The 15,720-nt window shown below is 43.8% G+C and overlaps 1 protein-coding gene across 9 annotated transcripts in view; it reads right to left on the reverse strand.

Moving 5' to 3' along the window:
• The window catches only part of DCLK1 (doublecortin like kinase 1), a 283,656-nt gene extending 275,061 nt beyond the window's left edge, over positions 1 to 8,595 (reverse strand). For all 9 annotated transcript variants that reach the window (XM_066620144.1, XM_066620145.1, XM_066620147.1 and 6 more), the window contains exon 1: positions 8,220 to 8,595. In XM_066620144.1, the coding sequence (XP_066476241.1) occupies positions 8,220 to 8,595 (376 nt within the window). The remainder of the gene's footprint in view (positions 1 to 8,219) is intronic.
• Between the last annotated feature and the right edge of the window lie 7,125 nt (positions 8,596 to 15,720).

Here is a 15,720-nt window from a genome sequence, read left to right on the forward strand (position 1 = left end):
CATAAGGAAGCAAATCTCTTGGCTAGGGCCAACAAAAATATGCAGTCAGTCTTGCCACCAATATATGTCAGACCTTCAAAACAGATCCACATAGGGGTTTACTAGCATGAAAATATAGGTGGACCAGTGTTTTCTGTGGTGGTTCCATTCCACGAATCCCCGCAGATACCAAAATCCATGAACGATGGAAAACTATAGGTCTTGGGGCCCTCTAATCCTCCAGAGGTAAAGGGAGCTATGCTTCCGTCACGTCTGGAGGATGATCTGTGGGCCAGGGTGCAGCTTTCTAAGAACACTCTCATTTTCAGTTTTTGGGAGAAGTGCCTTAAAAGGTTTTTGGCGGGCCAGGGAGTTCCTTCCTTTTAAGGTCTGTAAATATCACTTCCGGTTTTCCCAAAAACCAGAAGTGATCTTCTAAGGGCTCCTGAAGGCCCAGAACACCCTCCAGAGGCAACCGAAGTTTAGATCTGGTTGCCTCTGGAAGGTCCATGTGGGGCCAAACTCATGAATTCAGGAAGCGTGGACAGTGAAATTTGCGGGTCCCAAATTCACAGATACAGCAGACTCACTGTATTTCCCTTGGGCAATAGTGCCACGGCAGAATTAAGAGCCCAATCCTTTCTGAAATTCTTTAATGCTTTGAGGGCCCAATCCTATCCAACTTTCCAGCTCCATTCATTGTTGGCAACCTTCAGTCTCGAAAGACTATGGTATCGCGCTCTGAAAGGTGGTTCTGGAACAGCGTCTAGTGTGGCTGAAAAGGCCGATTCGGGAGTGACAATCCCTTCCACACCGGGAGCAAGTGCAGTCTGTCCCTGGTCTGTCTCCCTGGCTATGGGCCTTCCTTTTTTGCCTCTTTGCCTCATACTGTTGGCCAAGTGTCTCTTCAAACTGGGAAAGGCCGTGCTGCACAGCCTGCCTCCAAGCGGGCCGCTCAGAGGCTAGGGTTTCCCACCTGTTGAGGTCCACTCCTAAGGCCTTCAGATCCCTCTTGCAGATGTCCTTGTATCGCAGCTGTGGTCTACCTGTAGGGCGCTTTCCTTGCACGAGTTCTCTATAGAGGAGATCCTTTGGGGTCCGGCCATCATCCATTCTCACAACATGACCGAGCCAACGCAGGCATCTCTGTTTCAGCAGTGCATACATGCTAGGGATGCCAGCTTGTTCCAGGACTGTGTTGTTTGGAACTTTGTCCTGCCAGGTGATGCCGAGGATGCGTCGGAGGCAGCGCATGTGGAAAGCGTTCAGTTTCTTCTCCTGTTGTGAGCGAAGAGTCCATGACTCGCTGCAGTACAGAAGTGTACTCAGGACGCAAGCTCTGTAGGCCTGGATCTTGGTATGTTCCGTCAGCTTCTTGTTGGACCAGACTCTCTTTGTGAGTCTGGAAAACTTGGTAGCTGCTTTACCGATGCGTTTCCATTGGTAAACTGCGTTTCCATCGGTAAAATGCGTTTCCATCGGTAGCTGCTTTACCGGAGCGTTTCCAGCTCCAGTGTAGCCACAAAGCAGCCCCATGGGAATATATGTTCCCATACCTTGAGAAGGCCCCAATGACTGCCCCTCCACCACAGGAGGCAGCTCATACCCCACTGGTACAACTGCACCAGCACCGGAAAACTGGATAGGATTGGGCCCTGAGACTCTGCAGGAATTCAACTGGAAGATAGCAGCAAAGCCAAATGATTTTGCAAGCTTTTGGGGCAAAGCACAGCTGCAAGCTAATTGCATCTATCATAAACCTGCAGCATCAGTAAAAATTTAAAGCGTACATGGGTGGGAGAAGGATGCTATCACAAACTGCCAGGATGTGAAATGTGCCAAGAACCATTACCCAATCAGAACAAGGCATTTTGTTTGTTCTAAATACATTTTCTTTTTGGGTGGGCCAGGAATGGATTTCCAGTAAAGTAAAACTTGTGCCTTTAGATCGCAATGGACAGTATTGGCATATATTGTTAAGGCTAACCCTTTTAAAACTGAGTTTCTCTTTCTATACTTGGAAAGAGTGACAGAAACACAGAACCTGGGGAGGACCAGAGCTCAGAGGCAGAACACACACTTTTGCATGCACAAAGTAACAGATTCAATGTTGGGCATCTCCCACTTAAAAAGAATCTCAGGTAGCCAGAAAAATACACCCCTGCCTGAAACAATGATGCTTCACTGCCAGTCAAAGAAGAGAGCTAGACAGTGGTCTGACTCATTAAAAGGAGGTTTCTTAAATTTTTGTCTAAACCAGTGTTTCTCAAACTGTGGATAGGGATCCATTAGGTAAGTCACAAGCCCATTTCAGGTAGGTTCCCATTCACTTCGGTGTGCATTTTTAAATATATTAGACTTGATGCTACTGTGGTATGTGACTGCAATTGGGGAAATGTTACAGATCTGTACTTTTAACAGGCTACAAGCATATAATTGTTAAAATAGTCAATGGGGCTTAATCCTGGGTAAGTGTGGATAGGATTGCAGCCTTTGGGATGTTTGGGAAATTTTTTTTAAACAGATCTGTAACTGCTTGGGAGGGTTAGGAAGGTTCTTTGTTTCAAATAAATGTTTAAAATTTTAAATTACTCAATTACTTCCAGGTTAATGGCATCACTTTTGGTACGTCCTGACGGATTGCCATTCTAAAGAGTGGGTTCCAGTGCTAAAAAGTTTGAGAATCACTGGTCTAAGCAATGCACGTCTCTATCTCAGTTGCAAACTTATGAACTTGTATTTTTAAGAGCTGGTTTATTGCAGTGCAGCTTTTTCAAGGTGGCAACTGATGAAGGATTGCAGCTGATCAGTTTCACTGATCTAATTTGATTATCAGACCTCGTTGCACCAAGTTCTTTTCTCTGACGAACAAGCTTTTAAATAGATTTTGGCAGTAGCCAGCATGAACAAAAGAACCACACATTCAACTCTATAGCAATTAAGGACTCAAAAACTATATTTTTTTTAATGTTGATGTCCAGCCCTAATTGCATGATTAAATGTCAGAAGGTTGAAACTCTGTGGAACTCCTGATATTAATGGCAAAAACTGAGAAGCTCAAGCAATTTCCTCCCTGCTGCTTTTATGTGTTTCATCATTTCACAACAACAGTGATTAGTTCTGCTTTATTGTGTAAGTTTATTTTTCACCTTCTGGCCGAACAAGGGCCCTCAAGATAGCTTACAGGAAAAATTTCCATTTCCATGGACTAGAATACAGATTACTGGAAAGTTATGGACAGTCTATTACACAGTTCAGCCAACCATTTCATTTTATCATGATATAAAATGCCTGCATGTTTTTAAGCTTTTGGAGTCACTTTTTTCAGCCACAGTCATTACTACAGAACTTGTAGTTGTACTGCTCCCTCTTTGCAGCACAGCAGATTTTTCAAGGTTCTGAAATTATTTTGAACCAAGGAAATGTAACACACATTAAAGTCTTCTTTTTTATAACTACAATACAAGCATTTGCTCAATCAATCAATTCACTCAATCAATATGTGAGGCCCTAACATAAATAACTAACAAACTAATGTGCATAGGGAGTCTATCAAAGGGCAAGGGCCAAGAATCTTTGAGTGAGAGCTGACAAGAATAGCTTTCCCAACAGCTCAGGTTATGTACAAAGCAGTTTACAATGTGTGTGTATATGCATCTCTGAAAACAGAGATTTCTCACGTGAATAAAGAAGTAGGTGTCACCTCTGGAGAGCTGGGCAATCTTTAAACATAAGCAGACAAAACAGCAGCAGAGTGAACAGCAGCTGTACCCTCCAATGACAATAAACAAACATTGTTAATTGCATTGGAGTTGGCTTTAATTCCCAATTTATTTTTTTTACCATAAACAATCTTTTCAATAGAGCATGAAAAATTTCAAAAAAGTACAGAAGACACACACCCCATCGTGAAGTAATGCTTAAGAGTATCCTTTTACAATGCTTTTTCACATTCTCATGGAAAAAAATTGACGATAATCAGAACAGGAATTAAAGCTAACTCCAGTTCAATCAGTTGGTTCTGTTGGAACTTTTGCCATCTTTATACGCCCAGTAAATGACAGGTCATACACCCAATAAATGGGTAAAGCTGAAGGCTGGCAAAGGAGATTTGAGCCACCTGAATATAACTTATAGTAGATACCTGCCTCGGCCAAGAGAAATATAAGATGTATACAGTGGCGGACCTCCCATTCACTCTATGGGGCAACTGCCCCAGGTGCAGAGCCTTGTGCGCCTTAAGATCCCATGCAAGCCTCTCTGAGGCTCCCGACAGGGTCAGAAACTGTGCTTCCGGTTTTCCAGAAATACAGTTTAAAGTGTCAGGGAACCTCAGAGAGGCTTCCCTGACACATCCTGGAGTTGTTCGAGGCTCCATGAGCTCCAGGTAAGTAGGGAGGTGGATCTGCACACAGGGGGAAGCTACATCCCGCGGGGAGCGCCATCGCAGACCTTTGCCCCAAGGCGCAGGACTGGGGAGGTTTCCCACTGGATGTATATGTGTTGATTATATAGCCCTGGTGGCGGCGATCATGAAAGCTATCTCTTCCAGCTCATTTCTGGATTCAGGTCCTTCATGCTCATTACACATTTATTAGATAAATTATTCAGATTTTCTTTTCTTCCTGACTTACATGTTGTAAGTACATATATATTTATATTATGTAACTTAATTGTAAGAAATCAACATCTTAAGTCTGATTCCTATGAGGGTTGAATTTTAAAGATTCAAAAATTTAAAGATTTAAATTGCATCTCACAATATATACAGGTAGTCCCCAACTTATATAACTTCCGTTCCGGATGTTTGACAAGATGTTGGAACTGACATAAGTCGGTATTGCGCTATAGAACAGGTGCGAAAGCACAAGGCTAGATGGACCATGCCTCTGTAAAAATGCCAACATGGCCATCTGGCTGGCTCTTACTGACCCAGTGCTTTCGTGCATGGGTGAAAACACAAAGCCAGACAGACCAAGCCTGTGCAAAAGCACAGACATGGCTGTCCGTAATTTGGGATGTCTTTACAGAACTACCTGTATCTGCATTACAAATGTAGTCAGCTGGAAATAAAATATAAACCATTGTCTTTTATCTATTGCTCTCTAGTTTTAATAATCTCAAAAGACAGAGGTTAACATTACTACCCTTCGAACCTGATTCTCCTCTGAAGCACTCAAAGTTGGTTTACATATGGTCCTCAGACGGTTTTCCACCTGGGGTGTTTAGAGTCAAACTAGCTTACCTTCAGTAGGGAACCTGCATCACGTGCCCTCATATCGGTGTCTTGGCATTTTATTTCATCTTTCGTTTCTGGCATAGATCTCAAGTTGACATACATGGGAGACCATTCAGACAGTGACCAGACCCACACTTACTTAGCTTCGGTTCAGCCAGTTCATATGTATTCTAAGATGCAGCCAACAAACCAGCTGAATAATCTACCTACAAACCAGAATGCTCAATAATCTGCTTCATTACTAGACTTCAGCTAGTGTCTCTCTTTTCAAAACAGAAAGACATTGTACACAAGTAGCAAATCCCTTTCCATAAGGAATGCGGCCTGCATTCTATTTCCCATGCCTTGGAAAATGACCTGCATATGAAGAAACCAGCTAATGGTTAGTCAAGCAATACCTGTGGGGCAGGTAGAAGTGTTGCTTCAAAGTGGGCACCAGCCACATAAGAACAAAATTAACAGTCCAATCGTACAATTAACTCTAGGGTACGTAAAGCCTGCTGCTTTTACTCCTGATTATAAACAGGGCTATTTAGCATGTATACAGTCTCAACAGTGGCACAGAGTGCAACTCCCTTAAAACTTCTGTGTTGATCTTTTGAAGAAAGTTTCTAAGCTTCAGGCTAACAAAGAATGAAGGCACTATTTGCTAAAGGGTTGGGGACAAAGGCTTCCGATTTTCAGAGAATGATCTGGAGATACATGATGCTGTTCTACTACCAAAGCTCAATGGATCTAGCCTGAGCAGCGGCTGCATGGGAGACTATTAGGGAATGATATGCAAGTGGTTCAAGGCCTTGTGGAAAAAGAGTGAGGAACAGTGGAATCACCAGGGTTTGCATCACCCAGTGCAGGAGGCTAGTATGTCACCCCTATAATGGACCTTCTCCCATGCAGTGGGCGGGGTAATGCCCCAGGCAGTAGGCATGATGATGTACCATTGCCCTACCCCACTGTTCTTTTGGCTCTAACTTTTGATAGTTCAATGCGGTTTGTTTAATTGAATTCTGTATGAAATTATACATCGAATGATATATAACATGATGGTATTATTCAAAAATGGCAAGGTTTAAAAAATTTTGGCCAGTAGTGATGTCACCCTCCTGAGCACATCACCTGGCACAGCCCACATCCTCCTAGCAACACCACCGATGAGGAAAAAATATAGGTAATGAGTCTCTATCCTCATGGTTCATTATTCTATGAACCCTGGCCTCATTCTCTTCCCATTCATTAGATCAGCAATTTTCAACCATTTCATCCCATGGCAAACTGACAAGGTGCTAAAATTATCAAGACACACTATCAATTTTACCACTGACAAGGCACACCATGGTGCTGGTAGGCGGCCCAATTGCCCTTCTAATAAATGACCCTCTCCAAAGTCCCGCGGCACACACCATCCGTGGCACACCAGTATGCCATGGCACAGTGGTTGGAAAAACTGCTGCATTTGATGCTGAACTACTACTTTTTTAGAAAACATGCCAAGACTATTTGCAGAATAATGTCCAAACTTACTACATGTTTGTACTGGTGAGGGGCACAGGTAAAACACACTTTGCATGCATAAGCATTTAGCCATGTCAAGTCAAAAAGGGTTTCATGCAGCAGATATGAGAGAAAGCCTTGGAGTGACAATTAGAGCAGATCAAACTGAAAAATGACAGTCTGAGACAGACAGAAAAGTGGTCAGATAGTATAGAGGAATTCATACGTTCATAGCGATAGGCTTGACAACCTCTCACTAAGGTCACGGCAACCTTCCATTCAACACTGCACCAGCATCAGAAAGTAGAATTCACTTCAAAACCAGCAGTCAGATGTTCCTTCGCCACCACTCCTCTCTGTTCTGCCTCAACCTCTTCTTGTTTCAAGCAAGCCCTAGCCATAATCATCTGATCTATGCTACACGAGGCTTGTACATGAGTCTTGGTGCAGCTGCGCTATTGATGCTCTGTTCTTAGGAATATTTTGAAGGAGAAAGAGAACTTATGGAACCATTCACTGCTCTTTGTATGCCTGATCAGCTGCCTCAGCTCAGCAGAGGCTAAAGCAAGGCCATACCAAAAACATAACATTAAAATCTTTGAAAAGCCTATTTATCTGCTTATGCAAGATAATATGCATAATAACTAGGAGATTATTTTTAAACAGGGCAGCAGAACCAGAGATCTTTATTAAGACAAGATACAGGGATTTTAAAACCATAGGGGAAAATCAAAATATACCAAGAAAGGACAAAGAAAAATTTGGAACAGCTAAGCACACATACAGTGCAATTCTTCTTACTTCCCACAAAAGTAGGTCCCATTGAGTTCCAGTGTGCATAGGACTGCAGGCCAACTATATAATTTTTACAAAAAGCCAGCATGAATGGCCTCCTGTTTCCCAAGAACTTCTAGAAGATGCCAGACCACTGACGTATAAGAAGAACTCCTAAGAAGAATATTGCACATAAACTAAAGGTGTTCTCTGAAACAGTTTTTAAAAGGAAGCTGGAATGATTAGTCCCAGCTGAGCTACTGTAGTTAAAATCTGAATTTTAAATTCAAGTAGCACTAAAGATATTCTACTTGTGTAAACTAAACTAATGCAACAATCCTACATGCTTACATCCAACATGCTTACATCCAACATGCTTACTCTGAAATGTTTCCAATTTCCAGGCCCTTCCAGGTCATTGTATGTTTGGGGAAAGTGCCAGTCTTTCCATCTCCTTTCTCAGTCTCTGAGCTGACAATAATATCAGCCTACATCTGCTCCAAGGTAAGGGATGGGGAGATGGTAGAAAAGGTCTACTAACTCCTTCCCCTCACCTCCGGAGGGAGCACACGTGAGGGCCCCACAGACCTGATCCACAGATAAGTAAATCCGTGGATACAAGGGCCCTGTACACTCATCTCTTGAAAATTATTTAAAGGACAATATCAAGGCAATACAAATGAAACACTTCATTAATGTTAAGTATTAGTACCATTGCACCTTTCTTAATACTGACCTTCCACCAGTTGGTCTAAGGTGGTTATCTTCCTTGCACCATCAATAGTATAGATTGTCCTCACACCCTGGGGCAGATTGACATTATCAGAGAGAGTCCGGGTCAGATCCGCTAGCAGGGCCTCAAAAGATCTAAACCGATCAGGGGAGATGGCATATACAATCCCTTTGAAATACCGGTCCCCATTGCGATAAAAGCGGACTTTCTTGGCTTTCTTCTCAGAGCTCAGGGTCTGCAGAGTGCGGGTTCGGTAGAAGCTGCAGTGGGCACTGTGGGTTGGGCTAGGCAAGCCATTCACCCGTGATCCTCGACTGTACCGCTGGGCTTTGTCACGCTCATCAAAGTGTTCCAGCTCCATATCTCTCCCAAAGGACATCTTGAAAATTAATCTGGGAGGGGGAAAGAGAGAAGAGACATAGCAGAAGCTAATCAATAAGCACTGTAATTATGCAGCTACTCCTATATTAGCATTCAAGATGATGTGGTCTGCTACAACCAAACCAGAATTAGTTCAACAATGCTAAAGAATGTTGCTTACTCTGAAAAAGTCAGCAGTGAAAATTGTCATAAAAATATTTAACAGAATATTTTACAGAATAAAAAGTGTAGAGGATTGCTCCGTCTTGAGTTATGGTTGAGTGAACAGAAACAAGAATGCTCTCTTTCTTGATTTGAAACATCACCCTACATCTCCTTCCCTCCACGAAAAAGGTTTGGTGTTCCTCAAAGTGGCTTGTTACCTTCAGTTGGACTACCCATGTATTCGCTGAAGATTCTTGCTAAATACAATTCTCAAACCAAACAGAAATGACGTAAATTCACTCTATTATTTCACCACTGCGCAACTAAGGATCTTTCCAACTAATTTATAACACAAAAACACATAAGTTGTACTCATGTGCTATAGTCAATGTAGGCTAATTCCCCCCTCCCCCAATTATTCTGCCAAGGAGATATCAAAATTTCTCAGGCTTCAAAGTACAATTTTGTCACGGAATAAAAGTACAGGTAGGGCCTCCGTATTCACAGACTGTAACTGTGGATTGTGCATCTGTTCAACGCGGGCACGGGAGACTCGTGTTGAGCCAGTCTTGGCCCCACCTGAGCCCTCCGGAGCTGACCAGGTGTGCTCTAGTCGCCTCAGGGGCTTTCTGAAGACTGCAGAGCCAGTGCATTTCTGCCCGCTACCTCTGCAGGCTTCAGAATGGCCATTTCAGGCTGAAAAATGCAACTTCTGGTTTCCTGAAGGAAATCACCCTTCTTAATACTTCTGGTTTCCTGAAGGAAATCAGAGTTATGTTTTTATGTCATATAAGGCAGGCCCCTCCCCAGGCCTCAGAATGCCTTATGCGGCATAAAAATGTCACTTCCCATTTCCCTTGTTAAATTGGAAGTTGCATTTTTTGGCCTGAAACTGCTATTCTGAAGCCGGCAGAGGCAGTGGGTAGACATACGCTGCCTCTGCAGGCTTCAGAAAGTCCACCAGAGGGCAGCTCCAGTCCCCTTTAGAGGGCTTATGGGGCCAAAAATCACGAATTTGATTATCCGCGATTTTCAGTATCCACAGAGGGTCCGAGAACGATTCCCCCGTGAATACCAAGGCCCCATTTGTAATTCTTTCACAAGCCAAAGCAGTGCATGAAAAAAATTATGCACATTTCATGTGTAAAATGGCAGCCCAAGTATCACATGCACTGAATGGCTAGCGCCTGTAACATCATTAACCAGAAGCAATACTAATTCTCTTCTTTGTGTCCATGCCATTTTGGGTCTTTTTAAAAAATGTTTTAACTTATTTAGAATCCAAGCACTTTAACTGTACCACTGAAATCTGGGAGCACACATGTACCCCTTAATTGTTTTTAATGGCCAGCACCACTAAGAATATAATCTGTCACTGCAAATCTTTTATTTTCAGTTTTTCCATTGAGGAATGTGTGCTGTTCATCTCACAAACATACATTTTCAAAGCAGCAAACACATATTCCCTATCCCTGCAAGACTATCCCACCCCATTCCATGATGGGCAGGTAGGGCTGCGCAGGCAGGTTCAGGATATTATGCTTCCACCACTTCCAAGTTGTGCAGTTAAGGGAATATTTTTTAACTGTCTGGATAAACCCCAAGTCTGACCACAAACAATCAGGCTGTCACTTAGTGAATTGTAAGTACTGCTGCCAACCAATGAGCCACAAATGATGAACTCTTCAGAATAAGAGTCCTTTTTTCCCCTTCTTCATAACTGCCTAATCCAGGGGAGACTGCTGTAATGAGGCACAATCCAGAAGAGTGTGTACCTGGACATGCCCCACATGAACACAGCACTCTATTTTGCACACAGTTTTTAACAAATGCTACCATTCATATTCTTCCTGTTTACCTCCCTTCTTTAACAACCTGTAGGTGATGGGAATTCACTTTCACCCTTTCCTAAAGGTTGTCCTGAAAGAGGTGCCTTAGAGCAGAGGTTCCCAAAGGTTTTTTCCCCCCTTACTCACTGTGGGTTGTAGCTGCCCTCTGGGGGGGTACAGTAAGCCCACAGACCTTCCCACACTTCAGAACAATGAAAAAAAATGCAATCTTGACCCGGTTCCACGATTGTATCCTGGAGAAGAAGCTCAATTTTTTCAGTGTCCTGAGATGTGGGGAGCACTGCAGAGGGATTCATGAGCTCCCCATACACCCCGGAGGGCAGCCACAATCCACTGTGAGTAAAAAAATAACCACCTTTCGTCCATTAGCGGCGCAATCGTGGCAATCACATCACCACCATTGCTGTTCCCCGCCCCTTAAGGGGGTAGAGAAGGCTTCTTGGGCTGGGGCATCTTGTTGCCACAGTTTGAGAACCTCTGCCTTAGAGGAAGGGGTTGTTGGATTTACTGCCATCTAGATTCCAGGGATATAAAGGATCTTTCTTCTTCTTCTCTCAATACTAGAACTTGGGGGTCATCCATAGAATGGATTAGCAGGGGAATCAAAACAGCCAAAAATCGCATCACACAATCTTTATCTTTGATAGACTTTTATGCCACAAGATGAAGTAATGGCCACTAGCTTAGATTACTTCAAATGCAGAGTAGACAAACTCATGGACAACAAGTCTACTAATGGCAAATTGCCATCATGGCAGTACAGTTGCTGGAAAGCTACAGGGAGGGCATACTGCATTCCAGTCCTGCTTGTGGGTTTCCTGGACAGCATCTGTTTGGTCACTGTGTGAAAGAGGATGCTGGCGACCCTGACCTCTGTGCCTCCCCAGGGCATGCCTTGAAGTGCCACCCCTGCTAGACCACTCGACACACTCTCCAGTTGCATCTGAATGTGTTCTGAGGGCTGGAGAGGCTGCACGTGGCTTCTCCGGCTCTCAGAAAGCCTTCTAAGTTCTCTGGAAGGCCTTAGAAAGGTACTTCCGGTTTTTCTAAAAACCGGAAGTACGTTTCTAAAGCTTTCCAAGGGCCAGAAAGGCCACACGTGGCCTCCCCAGCTTTCAGAACACCTCCAGATGTGACCAGAAGGGAGGTCTGGGGGGGAGTGGCATGGAACTGTCTGGCATGGCAGCAGGTACCCCCCCCAGCCATGCCACCCAGGAGCATTTGCACCCACTGACCCCTCTAGGTATGCCACTGGATGCTGGTCTTGATGGGCCTTTGGTTGAACTAGCAGGGCTATTCTTATGAGTTACTGAACTGTTCAGATCATTGCCCAGGTACCAATCTATGGATCTGATATATCTAGCAGAACTAAAATAAATGAACAGAAGGCTGCAAATGCCTGAAATATCTGCACTGCAATATCTGATTAGAAGAAGCAAACCCCATTCTTATTTCATTATATAACATCAAAAACATAGATTCTAAACTCAAGATGATCCTAAGGGTCTCATTACGGAGAATTTGTCTCCTGTTTCCTAGGAACAGAAGTGATTCCATGTAAATCTGACAATCTAAAGTCAAACTGCTTTCCTGACATCCCCAACATTTTGTTATTACAAATTATTACAATTCTTGTTGATTGGAAAAGTGAGATTGCACATTGATCAAGACAAAACACACAAAGCTTCAGGTCATTGGCAGGCAGCCTAGGGCTTACAAGTCATATATACAGTCCATTCCTTTTCTCTGGAATTGTAAGGAAGCGCATGGGGACAGGGTGGGGCATAAGATTATGCAACAACACCTTAGAGATGTGTACCCCAGGGAAATGCATTAGCAAAGCAAATACATCCATCGGGGCTTCAAAAACATATCCTCCTTCCACACAGAAAAATAGTATGCCAACGTAAAAGTTAAGCTGAATGGGTGTTCCTGACACACGGGCAGCCCAATCCTGAGCTGCCCGCAGTGCCCAGGCTCAGTGGCACTGAAAAGGGCTGTTGCAGAATCCTGTGCCTCCCGTGCTACCGCAGGAGGTTCCTCGGGAGAAGGGGACATTTGTTCCCTTCCCCTGAGTCAGGTAAGCAGCCCTGCAATGGGGCTACTCACTTTAGGAAAAGGCACTCGTGTAGGGCGTGCAGCCCTCCACGAGCTCCCTGGATCCTGCGGAGCTCAGCTCCGTGGATCCTTCTCCCGCCCGGCCCCCTGGCACGCCTCCCACCCACCCCCGCCAGCCTCCCCCTCCCCGGACCACCTCCTCCACGCCCCCGTTCACGCCCCTGCCTCCCGTTCTGCTGTTCTGTGGTCCTGAGCCGTGCCGCCGACCACAGGATTGGGCTTTCAATATCTACATGCAAGGAACCTTTTCATGACATGTATAAACAGGTAGAGGCCTCCACATCTGCAGCCTGAGGTGGTATAGTTCTGTAAAACCTTTGACACTTCAATCTACTACTTGCATAAATGGGCCTACAGAACCCAGTGGGAACTAATTCTAAATAGACAAACATAGGATTAGGCTTCAAGATTCACATGTGTACAAAAGAAACACTTGTAAATGAAACCATATCTATGATAAAAGGATTATGAATCAGTTAACAGTCTAATGTTCAAAACTCTAAAAATTAGCCAGTTCAGATAGAAGAAATCAAGCTTCAGATTAGTACAAATTGCCAAATAAATTATTGCTTTCAAATTGTAACATGAACAAGTGATGTCAGAAACAATTGTAAATAAAGCAAAGATAATGACAGAATTTTATCCAAACTGAGCAATCGTCTTTACTAACGCAGGGCATACAGTGAAAATCTTCAGCTGGGCCATGCAAGGCAGGTTACTCAGAAGTAAGTCCCATCATGTTAAATGGGACTTATTCCCAGGTAGGCATGCATAGGATTGCAATGTAAAGAGCTGATGTAACATAGTGATGAAGGAACAGAGCTGCAACAGGACTCCCCTGCTTTGAACTGCACCAGGAGGCTTAGCCAAGTCACTCCCAATTCAGTCTTTGCCTGCCAGCAGCAATGTGGGGATCATGATACTTACCTGTTGAAAGATTTACATCTAGATAATACACGTGAAGCGCTTTGAACACTCAAAAAGCACTGTCCAAGTATTATCTCTGAAAAAAGGAATGCAGTCATTTTATTAGAAGTTGATCTTTTCTCTACAATATAAACAGTTAATTCTGAGATCATACATAACTGTAGGTTTGGGGTTACTCTTTGTAGCTGCTGGAATACAGAAGTTAGCTTTTTGAAAATCTAGAATGTCCAGAACAGGGTGGCTTACCTTTCAGCTTCAGGGTTCCTGGACCTTTAACAATTATGTAGAAGAGGAAATTTCAGCAGGTGCAGCTTGTCATCTCACATCTCCTTACATGCCTCCAGCATGTAGTATTCAGAGGAACACTGCATCTGTACATTTAACTATCATGGCTATGTTGAAGCTAATAGCTGATGAGAGACCTATCCACTATTAGTTTGCCTGATCCTTTTTACAGCCATCTAAGCCTAGTGGCCACCAGTATCTTATAGTGGTCCTTACATGCGGTTTTGTGAGCTTAAAGTTGAATAAAATGCCTCCAGAAACCTCTCAATAGGAAGCACAGATTAGGAGGACTCTTATTTCAGACTTCTTTTTAGCATACACACACATCTGATAAGCACAAATCTAAGCAACCAGTTACACACAGCCAGCATATGGGGATCATCTATTTTAGAATTTGCGTGTTATGGAATAGATCTGTTTGTTTTTTTTAAGCTACAAGTCAAGACAAGCTATCTAAATCAGAGCATGAGAAACACTGACGATGTTTAGCATTTACCATGACATGGCATTTGGGGAGATGCTAGTTGGCCAGTATAAGCCCAAGATCATCACCAGCATTTTCAAACCAAACTGGTTTTCAATGACCAGATGATCTAAACGCATCTGAAACAATCCTAGTATTGCAACTAGGATAAGAATAACAGTCACATTTGAAAGCATGCATATGGTTGCCCTGTATACATAAAGTGAGAAAACCAGCAGAGATCCTTTGAGGATTAAAATTTAAGTCTAAAAATAGGAGTGGGGAATTTTTAGGTAGCAGTAGTGGCAGTGAGCATCTTTTCTAATGCGAGTAGTTTTACTTCAACAAGAACCCTTAAAAATGGAAGCAGGATTCTCTTGTACTGCTACATGACGATGTCATTCCCAAATCCATGTGCCCACCACAGGAGGCAGAGGCCACAGCCCTCAAACCATTTAATCCAGAGAAGATCCTTCAACAAAATTAACCCAGCAAATGATTGAAAGGCAACAACCTAAGTATTAAAATATATGGGCAATTAGTCAGTTCTGAGGCTCTGATCACAGGTTGATGTATAATGGAACACACCCTGCTAAGACCTTCATGCCCCCCCCCCCACAAATGTGGGTGGGTAATTTCACAAAGCCCCCACAAGCAGACTCCAAATATATGCCACAAATCAATAATAGCAAACCATTCAGAGAAGAGCAAGCCACAGGCTCTCATTTTAGCAAGTCATTGGGAAAGCCACTGTCCTCAATTACATAATGGCTTTCTGGAGGTTTCCCTGAAAATGCGGTGCCAGGGTTTTAAATATAGAATAAAAAGCCACGTGCACCACCTGAAAGCACAGATGATAATGAACTTTGTGGCCAATTTGGGGTGGGTGGGGGGCAAGGCAATGAGAAAATGACTCTTGTCATCTTTTTTCTTCCCCAAATGTATGAGGAGAGGTGTGACCATCTGCCCCCATGTTAACAGATGGGTCACGTTTTCCCCCTCTCCACCTCCACATTTCAAAATGCTGCAGCTCTCAGGGCATAAAGGAAGGAGCTGGATGCAAGGGGGCACACGATGCAATGATCCCCCCCCCCCGCAGCATCTAGAACAGCCTCAATATGCAGGATGCCTGTTGCCAAAAGACAAAGGCAAGAGGAGCAGGTTCTCAGATGTGACCGGTCTGCTTCATTGCCACACAATGACAGGCACCTTCTCCCCCAACAGAGAGGGGCACCCCCCCCTCTTCCACACCATCCCTGCTTCAGCCAAGCAGGGATGGAGAGGAGGAGGGTCTGGGGGAGAAGCAGCCCAAAATGGTGCAAGTGTCACAGCCCCA

This window comes from Tiliqua scincoides, chromosome 3 (genome assembly GCF_035046505.1).
Source record: "Tiliqua scincoides isolate rTilSci1 chromosome 3, rTilSci1.hap2, whole genome shotgun sequence".
NCBI classification, from domain to species: Eukaryota; Metazoa; Chordata; class Lepidosauria; order Squamata; family Scincidae; genus Tiliqua; species Tiliqua scincoides.